Raw genomic sequence first — 12,701 nt, forward strand, 5'->3', positions numbered from 1 at the left:
CGAAGTCGCTCGAAAGGCAAAAAATTGCTCGAAAGATGAAAAGTTGCCCAAAAGGTGCCTAGCATCTTAGAGACGGCCCTAGTCTATGTCGACAGGCACAAGTAAAGGGGTGGGTGCAACGAGCTGAACGTGATCATAAGGGGATTGTCGATTGAATCAAAGTCATGCAAAGTGGCTATAAGTCACTAAAATCGGAAGAGTTATTATAAATCAAGAATCGAAAACAACAAACTGGCAAATTAAGATTTGTCAAATCAAATTATGTTAAATTTTCTACACTTCAGCGGTCCACTTCGCTTAGTTTGATTGCCATCTAGCTGCTAATCGAGAGCAGGCCGAAAGGCCAAGAGATAGAGTACCCATACGTAACAAATTGGTTTCTTTCTTTTTATTTTTTCTTTTGTTTTGTTTTTGAAGGTTAGGCAAAATAATATCATAAGAAGAATTAAGTTTTGGTCTTTTCAAGAAAACTGACATTAATTCAATATTTCGGCTGGTAATTAAGCATGTTAATATTATGTAATTAATCTGGAAATGTAGGTAATCAGAGAACAGGTTTAATTCTCTAGAGGCCTTAAACCACTTGCACGGATTGCGTGCCTATGTTAACAGGAATCGAGTGAAATTTACTTCGCTCACTACAATTCTTTTCCGAGTTAAAAAGAGGTTCTTACAACACCATTTTCTCCTTCTCAATCCCCATAGCTAGTTACCACTGATGCCGAGTTCATTTTGGTCGGCGCCAAGAAACAGAACCGAGGTACGAGCAGTCTCTTTTTTACTTTTTAATAGACCATCAAGGGCGAAGCCAAAACTGAGCTCGAGTGGGAAAATGGCCGAAGGAAATCAACTCCCAGATTTTTTTTTTGCCTCGCCCTCAACGGACTAAGGGAAAAAAGGGACTGCTCGCAGTAGTTCTGTTTCTTGCACTTATTATGGGCTCCTGGTCACGGTGAATTTTCGAAAGAGTTAAGAAATAATCCTATTTCTGAAACTTTCACCTCTCATCTTAAGAAATTAAAATTATTTACTGTTTTCCGGGATCTTTTCCGAGGTTAAGAATATTTAAAATTCGACGTTTCGATCAGTTTCACTGATCTTCTTCAGGCTGTTTTTCGAAACGTCGAATTTTAAATATTCTTAACCTCGGAAAAGATCCCGGAAAACAGTAAATAATTAACAAATAGATTTCATTTTGCCGTGCGTCTGTTCAGTAATATAGATCACAGATGACGTCAAAATGTGGTATGAACAGAGAAGTGCGCCGAGTGGGTCACTGATGTTCATACCACATTTTGACGTCTTCTGTGATCTATTACTGAACAGACGCACGGCAAAATGAAATCTATTTGTTTTATATAATAACACAAGACTTTAGCACACTTCAATGTGAGCAATGCCGCCGTACCGATGAGCTAAGTTATTTTGATTTCACTTTTAAGTTTTCGTTAACACGAAGCACTGTTAATCCGATTGAATAAACAGAAAAATGGTCAATTGAAAGTCAATGAAAAAACTAACCTTTATTCTGATTTGGAAAGTTGTTCAAATCTGTAAGCATTAACCAAAACGTTCAACCGCAATACGTTTGTTTCCCGTGGCGTCGTCCAACTGTACAACATCGGTCAAACTTTCATACAGAGTTCGGATAATTTCTTGAATAATTCACTGTCTTCTTCAAGCTTGTTTCGCCCAGTTAAATGCTTCGAAAGGTGAACGATGCTTGGCGTATTGTTTCTCACTGAAGATTTGTAATTAAGCTGAACTTTTTTGCTTTGTTGTGGCCTCGCAAGTTTGAAAAACTTTGCCGACAACTCTGATTTGGACTATGAACTCTGATCACGCGCGCGAGTCACACCACCGCGTGACGTCATCTATGCGTCTGTACTCTGATAGATCATAAGTAAGAACCAATCAAAATGCGCGTAGAATTCAGGTTATTATATAATTTTAATTAGTTAAGAAACAAACTGAAAAAGTAGATGTCTCTAACCCCTGGGGGTACAATCTACAGTGGACTATACGGGAAGGCTCCGCCAAGAAATTATCGGGGTGAAAAGGTAGGATCAGTTTTTACGAGTTGGAGTACAGAAAGGTCCAGAAAAGAGTAGGGAAAACTGTCATTAAGGTATTTAAAGGAACCTTTCAAATTATCTCGAACAGGCCAACCGAACGGCTGACTCATCTAAGTATTTTAAGAAGTTTACAACTGAAAAAGTTAAAAAGAGAAGTGGTATCCCTACTTAGGTATGTGAAAGAGGTGCCATTTTCACTCAACGGTTCACGAAAGGGTGACCTATCCTGTCAAAAAATGGCATAGAAAAGGTAAAGGGTGAGTGTTTCAACCTTGTGTACCCCCCCTCCCCCGGGAGTTTCCAGTCGCGAGCTCCAGCGAGAGTAAAGCCGGGTTTACACGGATATTTTTTTTGTGACAAATATATATTATTTCGTGTAGACGGCACAACAATTATTTGTCAGCAGTTTAAAGTTCAGTGCGCCAGTAAAGGCTTTGGACAGCAGGGATACGCAGAAACAAGGCGTACACAATTCCTGTGGGACTGATTGGGAGACTGGGGACCACCAATGCTGTCGCAATATTTGCCCCTTTTTCAGTGATGAGTCGTCTACACGAGCAATTTTTTTATATGACAACTAGTGTAACGATAGCTCAGCCAATCAGATTGCTAGCATTTTCATTAGCAAACTAGCAGATTTCTTCTTAATAGAGATATAACAAACGACAATGATTGGGGGTTTTGATAGCAGCTACAAGCACTTACCTGATAATTACACCAGGCTGCAGTCTTGTTGCTGCAATTTACTAAAGCTCAAGGACTTCCATCGCACTTTCCGTTTGGAACTGCCTGTTCATGGATTTAACTCAAGTACGCTACTTACATAAGGAGAGTGACGTTAGGGGTTGCTGAACACCGCATTTATTAGTGGAAAAGAAAATCAGCAAGTATAGCAATACCGCAAAAGAAGAATACGTGAAGAATACGTTTTTATACCGAATACCGTCGACCTTAACGATAACTAAAAGAAAACGCATCCCGCAGGTTTGGAGAATACCGCAATACGTTGTACCGACAGTAACAACTACAGAAAGACCTCTGAAGTGCTGCGTCTTCAGAATGAAATTTTTTAACTCGATTCTTTTATACGTTAAGGCCACTTTACACGAGCAATATTCATATGACAATTTTTGTCTGAGAATTTTTAACTAGCCCAGTTTCTCAAGTTTTATGTGACAAATATATTTGGAAGTTGGGAGAGAGCCTGGAACAGGCTAGCGTGTTAGCTGTCATGTGACAAATAAAAGTAGAAACTCAGCCATGTTCTATTGAAAATCCGCGAATCTGATTGGCTCTTTCACTGTATTCGCCAAAAGAACAAGATTGCGCGCGGGCTACTGTTTTTTTGGCCTATAAACTACATAAAATGGTAGTTTTTGGACTACAATCCTTTAGAGTTTCTACTAAAACAATTAGACTTCTCGCCCGAGTTTTCTATGAACGGTAGTCAACTCGGCTGCCCCTCGTTGACTATCCGATCATAGAAAATTCGGTGACACAAAATGGTGACATTTCTTGTTTTCTCTGCAGTTTTGGAGGAAGCCTTTGAAATATAACTTAGTAATTCAATCCTCCAAAGAAATAAAAGACATACCGGTACCTTCACCGGCGTTACGCGACTTAAGGCCTCCGCACACGTGGGGACAAGACGCAGGGACACTGGCATGTCGGAGCAACATGTAGCAGCGGAAAAATCATGTGTTGTTCACACTAAGGGGACATGTAGCAGGGACGTGTAGCAGGGACATGTAGCAGCAACAAAATCAAAATGTGTACACACACAAGTAACTGTAGCGGAAATATGCCCTAGGAACGTCTATGGGATGTGTCGCAGCGACACATCCCCCTGGTGTGTGCTGATAATTTTGGCACGTGCAACACGAATTTCTGTAACATTTTGTCCCTGCGACATGTTGCACGAAGTTTCAACGAGTTGAATTCCGTGCTACATGTCGCAGGGACAAAACAGCTTCAAAGTTCGTGTTGTGCGTGACAAAAATAATGAGCACACACGGGGAACGTGTCGCTGCGACATGTCCCTAGAACATGTCCCTGCTACATTTTCTTGCGTGTGTACACATTGTGATTTTGTTGCAGCAGGTCCCCGCTGCACGTCCCCTCAGTGTGAATAATGATTTTGTTGCTGCTACATGTCGCTGCGACGTGTCCCTGCGACATGTCCCCACGTGTGCGGAGACCTTAAAAAATCGAAATTGTTGAAAGAGAATTTTATCGTGTCTAAATAAAAGATGTTATTATTATTATTATTATTATTATTATTATTATTATTATTATTATTATTATTATTATTAATATTATTATTATTAGCTGAGAGGCGAGTTAAAATACAGAGATGCAAGTTTTTAAAGGTAATTAAATCAGCGCGCGAAATAAAATGTTGAGAAATAATTAGAATTCGGTATATTTGTGGGAAGTTTATTTTGAATTCTACTAAAACAATGTCCGATTCCCTCTATGGCGCATTAAATTTAGATTACTCGCTCTCGATTTCTGTGCATGTGAGGTGATAGTAAATTCGCCCTTAGGCCTCTTCCGGCATCAACTATCACCTCATAGAAATTCGAGTTCATATGCCAACAGGAAAAGAAACTTTCGTCCTTTATTGACAAGGCAAGATTTCTCTTCTCATGATAAGATACATAAGCAGTAATTCATATTTCGGAGTAGAATCACGTCTTGCAGCAATAATAATAATAATAATAATAATAATAATAATATTTTTTTTTTTTTTTTTGGATTAAAATATTAAAAATAATTTTGGGGGATGCACGCCATTTTTCTTGTGTTCGGTGGTTCACCATCTACGTTACATCTTTACGCTTTATTTTATTCCGTATTTTTATGTTTTTGTCGATCCTCCGCAGCAGAAGTTGCCTAAAGTAAGCAAGGAAAAATGTTATACGATATATTAATTTTTTATTTTGGTTTTTTTTTTTTTTTTTTTTTTTTTTGGATTTAAAACTACTATTTTGAGGTTTCCTTTAATTTGAAAGGAATCAGAAAAATGTCTTAATATACCGTGACATTGCTCCTTTAATATCGATAAGTCTCTAAGCAACCAACCGTCTCAGTTAACATGTTTGTTTTGTTTTTTCAAATACGTTTAATTGATAAGAATTGTAACTGTTTTTAGTTTTCGACCTTATCGCCTTAATATCTGTCATTCAATGCTTTCTTCCTGGAAGTTTTCAAATACTTAGTTTATTGTGCGTTTGGATGTCTTTTGCAATTCGTACGGGAACCATACCGAGTCATACATACAAAACCTTATTTACGTTGATAACTCTTCACTTCGATCAGTTATTTCTTCTAAAGATTGAACAAGTGTACTCTGAATACTAAATGATCACCCGAACTTAATGTACGGAAGAGGCCTAGGAGATACAAGAAGGCCAACCCTTCTTCGTAAAAAAAATATTTACTTTTGCTGTAAATCACTGTTATTTAAGGTATGCTATAAACATTATGTGCATGTTTTTCGATGAAAATGTACCTTGTAATTTTTACATTTCCCACGTTGTTTTATTTGGACCAGACACTAAAGGAAAGTAGAGTGAAAATTTGCTAGAAAGGAACATTTTGTCAAAGTAAACTTGTCGAAGAACAGTAGTCTTCCGTACAGGCGCACTTGTTCGTATAATGTCTGCGCGTAAGCTTACGTAACCATAATCTATGTGATGAGTTGACATTGATGGAACGTTGACAGGTTCTAGGCTGGACCAAATTTTAGCAATGTGTAAAAATAAACAGCTAATTAAGACTTTGATCAGTTAATGACTCCCAAGAAGACTATCGTTAGGTGAGAAAACGCGATCGTTAAATACAGGTTAGGAAACTCTCCAAGGACAGGCAATAATAGATGTTTTTAGCTTTAAGTGTAAATTGCCCATTTCAGATCATGCAATGTTATATGTTATTTAGAGAACTCCTCTTTTATCTATCTGAAAATTAATCATTCATTTCCAGGTGGGTTTTTCTGAATTTGATAAAATAATTCTCAAGGGTAACTTCGCATGGTCTGAAATTGGGACAACAGACAAACAAGGCTAAAAAGGTCTATAGCTGCATTGTCTTAAGAAAATTTAAACCACAACACTTAACCCGGTTTTCACTAGCGACGAAGCCAGCGCAGCGCAGCGAAATGATCCTTGTTTTTGTGCCTGCCGCAAGCACAAGCAAAAACATCAAATTGCAATACGCTTGTGCTTTTGCTTGAGTCAAAGCCGTTTTCATGGTGAAAGAAGTTCTGATTGGTTTTTTTTTTTTTTTTTTTTTTTTTTTTTTTTTTTTTTTTCCTGTTATCCTTGCGCTTGTGCTTGCGTCGCTTGTGAAAACCAGGGTTTAAAGGCAAAGTTTGAATTTATCTCGGTGTAAGAACCTGTGTATTTTTTCTTTGTTTTGGAGCTATATTGTTTCCCAGCTGCTCTATATTGCTTCGCGGTTCTTCGTTGTCTTGTTCGTTCTTTGTTTTACACCATTGTTGAGTTTCAAAGGTTCCGTACTTTGAAGAAGAGCCCAAAGTTTCAAACGCTCATATATACGCAAAGTTTCAAGGAAATATCTATTTTATTACCTTAAACGCTTATTAGGATATCACAGCCAGAGACACCCTCTTGATTTTATTGTTTTCCACAGAATTTGCGACAGCCAAAATCAAATCCAAGATGAAGATGCTTGCGTTTGCTTTGTGTATCATGCAATGGGGGTCATGGGGCGTATCAGGTATTGAAAATGGATTGTCTTTGATTGCAAAGTAATAATAATTTACTAAATTATTTTAAATAAGTTAATATGTAAAGCTAGAAAATAGGACTTAATAGAATTCATCTTAAATTTTTAGACATTACTTTTGATTTTAGTTTTTCTTTTCTTTTTTCTTTTATTTAGCTTCACATTTGTAATGTATTTTTAAGGAAAGTTGGTGTGATGTCTAACGACTTTACCGACTGAATTAAATGCATGTAGATGATGTAGGTTGTTCCCAATTTTGAATGCAGTGCGATTGCTCTCGATGATTCACTAAGAATACGTGATTAAAATCAATGGAGAAGCTATGGTATAGGAAGAACTGAACTGTAAAGAATACACTATATGTTACGGAACTGAGATATCAAGGTCCATTCATTTGGTCGAAACTTAGTAATGAACTCAGGACTTCAAAAAGCCTCAAAGCATTCAAGGCATAAATATGCAACGTAGACTTTTCAAATCACAAAGACAATCACAGTAGTGGCTGAAAACTTTGTAATTTACGAATATCGTTGTGATGTTCTTTCTTAATTACCTTATTTTTACCAAATTTCGCGCGTACTTAATTTCGCGGGTATTAATTTTCTCGATTGCAAGAAAAATTAGAACAAAAGTGTACAAATTCCGCAATTTTTTCAGTGTTTTATGGATCAGTCGTCAATGACTAAGGAACAACTGGAAATATACAAACGTCTGGCTCACTGTAACTACAAGGTGCCTGCAAACGGAAACTTTTGTGTCTGTACTAAAGGGGTTTTGGCCGATTTACGAGCTGAAGAAAACATTAATCAAAGGAAGGGTGCTAGTCGAAAGCAAGACGGAAATATATTTTCACGGATAGATTGTTGCAGTTCCAAACATTTAAATTTTTTATTGTTCTGATATATATAATGTGGTATTTATTTTCGCGTGATTAAATTTCGTGCAATGTGTTTTTTCGCGCGTATTGTTGTTTTCGCGTTTATGTTGAAATCGCGAAAATCGCGAAAATTAGTAACAATATTAGGTAGTTTAAATTACTTTTACATTCGCACATCGTAAATAGCCTTTTTAATTAGTACCTAATGGAGTAGATAGGTATTCCCTTAAAGCTTATACAGCTAAATACACTGACGCAAAAATAAAGTTATTTATTTATTTTAATTTTATGATTGGCTTCAGATAATCTCCTCCAAAATCTAAACCTCTTTTGCCCCTGGTTGAGAACGGTACTTGGATGCCTCGAAATTATTTCTTTTCCTTATCAAAAATCGAACTTGGAGGATCAAAAACTGTTACTGAATATTTACTACTAACTTTGAAACACCTTTAATTTAAATTAATCTACCTCCAGTAAATTTAAGTTAAGTGGCCTCTTCAATGTAAGCGATAGAAAACGTCCTCACGACAAAAATCCGAAAATATATACAAGATGATTCATCTGAAAAACAACTGCCAAATTCCGTTGAAATTTCCTAAGTTTTAGGTTCAAAACTCCTATTTAGCAATCAACAGATCTATGCAAATTTTCATAGCAATTATTGAAAAATTCGGTATTTGTAGTATTAACTGAAGTTTACACAGCTTGAAAAGCGCACTTCATCATGCATTTTCATGCATGGAAAGTTGTGTTCTACTGTAGAGGATAATACATGGTTGCGCAGAGATATTAAATTTATCTTCGAGTGTTCAAATCAACCATGTATTATCCTGCTTATTATATAAACCTACTAATTATGATGTTTTTGACGATTTTCCGAAGATTTTCAAATTTGTTGTCCAAAGGTCGTACGAATGTTTCCGAACATTTTCCGAAAATTTCCGACGATTTCCGAAGACTACCGAAGATTGCCGAGAAAGATCCGAAAATGTTTTGACTTAATATCGATAAACTTTGGCTCATTGAGCATTCAAACATGGCAAACATGGCGAGCTGATTGGTCAAAAATGATATCACACATGTGTGTGGATATCATTTTTATCCACACAGGTGTGATACCATTTTTATCGATTTGCTACCACTTGCTATACCACTGCACTTTACATAATAAATAATTTTATCATCATCATCATTATCATTATCATCATCATCATCATCATCATCATCATCATCATCATCATCATCATCATCATCATTATTATTATTATTATTATTATTATTATTATTATTATTATTATAGTGAAACTGAGGTTTAACTAACCAGCTAACACTTAGTGCCTGACTGCATTCGCATTTTGGGGGTGCGAGTTTTACTTAATTACTTTTAAGGTATTTAGATAAAAGTTAAATTTTTCATTTTATACTTTAGTTTTTTCTTAACCTAATTTTTCTATTATTTTTCAGCTGTTCCCATACTTGAGCCCAAGCATGATCTAGATCGGCGAGATGTACTAGGTTAGTTAGTTTCTTACAGAGGCAAGTTTCTTACCCAAAATTGTTTTTTTTTTTTAACAAAACACGATCCCGGTAGGTAAGATAAAGTCTGTATTCGAAGAGTGTGACATTTTTTTTTACAAAATTTCTAATAAAAATAGTCTTTAATGCTGCCAGGACTTCGAGTATTAACATCTTATTGCAAACTCCTGTGATACTGTTTCAAATATCTTATCAAAAGAAATTTTTTCTAGCAACACTAAACATCGAAAACAAATTTCGAAGTTCAACTGAATTCCACTGAATCGCTAAAGAACGATTTTACAAAATAGCTACACGTAAGATTTTACCTATATTTTATAATTGACATGGTTCTTCTGAACTTTGAAATTCATTTACTCAGGCTCTGATAAGAAATTGTAGTTGGTGTTATCACGGATAATTACTTACATCTTCAGCTTGCAAAAAGGGTGGAAAATGACGCAATAGGATTTAAATTATTACGGTACTCGATTTCCTGAAGGATTCCGTCTTAATAATTTTTAACCGAACATTTCGGTGTATTCAGATCAAGCATGAACCAACAAAACGGTTATAATACCCGAAATGGCTACATGCCCAAAGTTAGTAGGCCAAAAACGGAATGGGGAAAAAGCAAAACATATTATAAAGCCATTAATGACTGGACCACACTACCAAGTGCTTTAACGAAACTAATGCCGAAAACTATTTTTAAATACAAACTAAAAACAGTTTTTATCAATCATTTTTAACCTTAGTTAGTAGTATTTTAATTCTGGTTCTAGTTTTTAATCTTAGTTAGCGTACCGTATTGGTTTTGTCTTTTTAATGTATTTTAGATTTTAATGTATTTCAAGGTTTAACATTTATTTTCTCAGAGTACCTTCCTGAAAACCACCCCTAGGTGATTGGAGGCCTCCTCTTAAAATATTATGTATTATTATTTTTTATTATTATTAACTTCAATGAAACCGATTGAGGAGTTGGGGTTTCGTTTCCAGATACCTGTCAAGGAGATTGGACCCAGTTTGGATCTTACTGCTACTTGGTAAGTGCTGAGATCCATTCTCATTCCGTCGCTAAGCAGTGGTGTACTGAACGACAAGGATACCTGGTAAAGATCAACAGTGCTGAAGAAAACGAATTTGTCCTGCAACTCGTGAGACAAAAGGCTCCATCACTGAAACAAGTTTAGATCGGACTGGAGTGGATTGGCAACAATTTCTACTGGGGTGATCTGTCGTATCCGGTCTACCACAACTGGGCTCCAAATGAACCAAATGGGAATGCCAGAGAGCCATGCGGCATGATGTTTGTCGGTGGCTACGCAGGAGAGCTTCCATATAAATCGTCTGGTTATTGGAATGATTTCCTTTGTGACATGCAGCAAAACTGGCACAACGGCCTCGTCTGCAAGCGACTCCGACCACTTCGAGCTAGCTAGTTGGCAAGCCTCCAAATCAACCAAAGATTCAAGCCGCAAGTAGTCACTGGGGTAATGGTTTCCTCGTTAATTCACACAGAAAAGCGTGGAATTCTTGCTATAAGGGGCATTTTAAAATGTAAATGATAATAGAAGTAAACTGAATAATAAAATAACAAACTGAAATAATTGTAAATGACAATTAAGGTGTAGACGTTAGAGCGGCTTGGAAATAAAAAAAAATATGATGAATTTTTGTTTCGTCATTTTTAATGGATCTAAGTCAAGTATGCAACTTATATGAGGCACTAACGATTATATAATTCAGTTGCCAATGGTGATTTGTTAATCGCGATCGTTGTTCACGGTATTTTTGTTAATTGCGAATGTCGCATATTATATTTTAAACCCATCGACACTTGCTCAGCAATCTGCTCTAAAAAATCGATAAATGTTGCCCGCATTTTAATTAATATTCGGAAAATGAGTTGCTTTTTCTAGACCATATCTGACCTAAAAGAACAATTGACTATAAAATCGGCATAATTCCAAGAACAATTTTATTGCAGATTTCATCTTTATTATTTTCGCCCTCTCGGACGCAGACATGGAACTGTGAAGCTTACGAATTCTATGGGGAAATTGACAAACAGCATTCTAGTAAAGTCACGTCGTAAATTCACGTCGTATATTTCATTTCATTTTCATTTCATTTTGTTTAACTCATCAAGAGTTACAGTCATGTGACCGAAATATCCGAAATGGTGGAACGCGGGAAATTCAAAGCCTAAAATGACTGCTTGATTTTTTTTTGTATTCGATTTTCCTTAATACTCCCTTTTTTAAATGCTTTTCTTATTTGTTTCAGACATCGCGATTCAGGTTAACAAGGTATTTCCAGAAATAGATGTTGTTTCGCTTTTCAAGTTGTACTAAAACGGTAACAGTACAACCAAAAAGCGCAACTATAACAGAGTATTCGGACTGATTATATGTTGTAACTCCGTCTCATTTCAAAATAAGAGAACGACCGTACGAAGTTACGATCTTATGCTTTTCTTAGCTCAGATTTACTTTTTTTACGGCGCTTGACTCGTTGACTTTTTTCATTTACTTATACCATAAATCACAACAAAAATAACGAATTTAAAAAAAACGAAACATCGACAAACCTTTTAAGTTCCTTTTTTCCTTTCTGTTTTCTTTGTAAGTCTCCGGTACTCCAAGCAACGCCCATTTTGAGTAAATTAGCAAGAAAATTGTTCTCTCTTTGCAAAAACACGTCTGAAGCAAACGAATTTTTTTTGCGACTAAAAACTTTCCTTTATGACATAACAAAGGGTAAAACAGCGCGTGCGAAAATCAATCAATGAGATTTGCCCTAGTTTTACTGATCCTCCTTCGCGCGCGCTCGCGCGCGCACAAAAAGGGAAAGAAAGAAAAGAAAAAAAGTGTACGGCGTGCGGAGCGGTACAAGGAAGGCTGTTTTTCTCGAGAGATGCCCTAATCCCGTTGTTGAACCGTTGCAACGCGCAAGCACTACCGTCTTGCATAATAGATGCCGGGATTGGCACTGGCGATGTATAACAAACAAACAAACAAAAACACAGACTTCATCTGTATGCATAAACAGACTTGTTTACGCTAAATGGGTTTTTTAGGAGGACAGTGCCCATGCATAGAGTTTTCCCGGCCGAAAACCCGCCTCTATCACTGTTTCACTGTGGTCTTGTACATACCAAATGCCTGGGAATTATTTTTTGCTACAGTATTTGAAAAGCTTTTACCTTCATGGTCGTACCCATAGAATTGAAATATTTAGCATTCAACCTTGCCTATTTTAAAGGGGCTAGATCACGGTATTTTAGGTAATTCTATTTATTTTCGTTAATTAAGAGCTGTATGCTTTAAATTGGCAGAGCAATTGGCAAAATGACGGCCACCTAACAAACAAGAGTGATTTTCGAGCATTGTAAATGACACTTTCATACAAATTAAGATAAACTTGAAAAAAGTCGGGCCGCCGTTTTTCAAGTTTACCCGAACGCAATCCGTTTTA

General features: G+C 36.5%; 1 protein-coding gene across 1 annotated transcript; it reads left to right on the top strand.

The window, feature by feature from the left end:
* The first annotated feature begins 5,067 nt into the window (after positions 1 to 5,067).
* On the top strand, positions 5,068 to 10,414 carry LOC144654979 (snaclec alboaggregin-A subunit alpha-like). The gene is made up of 4 exons (XM_078515207.1): positions 5,068 to 5,922; positions 6,732 to 6,818; positions 9,169 to 9,219; positions 10,221 to 10,414. The coding sequence occupies exons 2-4, from the start codon at positions 6,761 to 6,763 to the stop codon at positions 10,412 to 10,414; spliced, it is 303 nt and encodes a 100-aa protein (XP_078371333.1). The 5' UTR covers positions 5,068 to 5,922; positions 6,732 to 6,760.
* The last annotated feature ends 2,287 nt before the right edge of the window (positions 10,415 to 12,701 follow it).

The sequence above is a fragment of the Oculina patagonica genome, chromosome 5 (genome assembly GCF_052425735.1).
Source record: "Oculina patagonica isolate OP01 chromosome 5, crgOcupat, whole genome shotgun sequence".
Lineage (NCBI taxonomy): Eukaryota > Metazoa > Cnidaria > Anthozoa > Scleractinia > Oculinidae > Oculina > Oculina patagonica.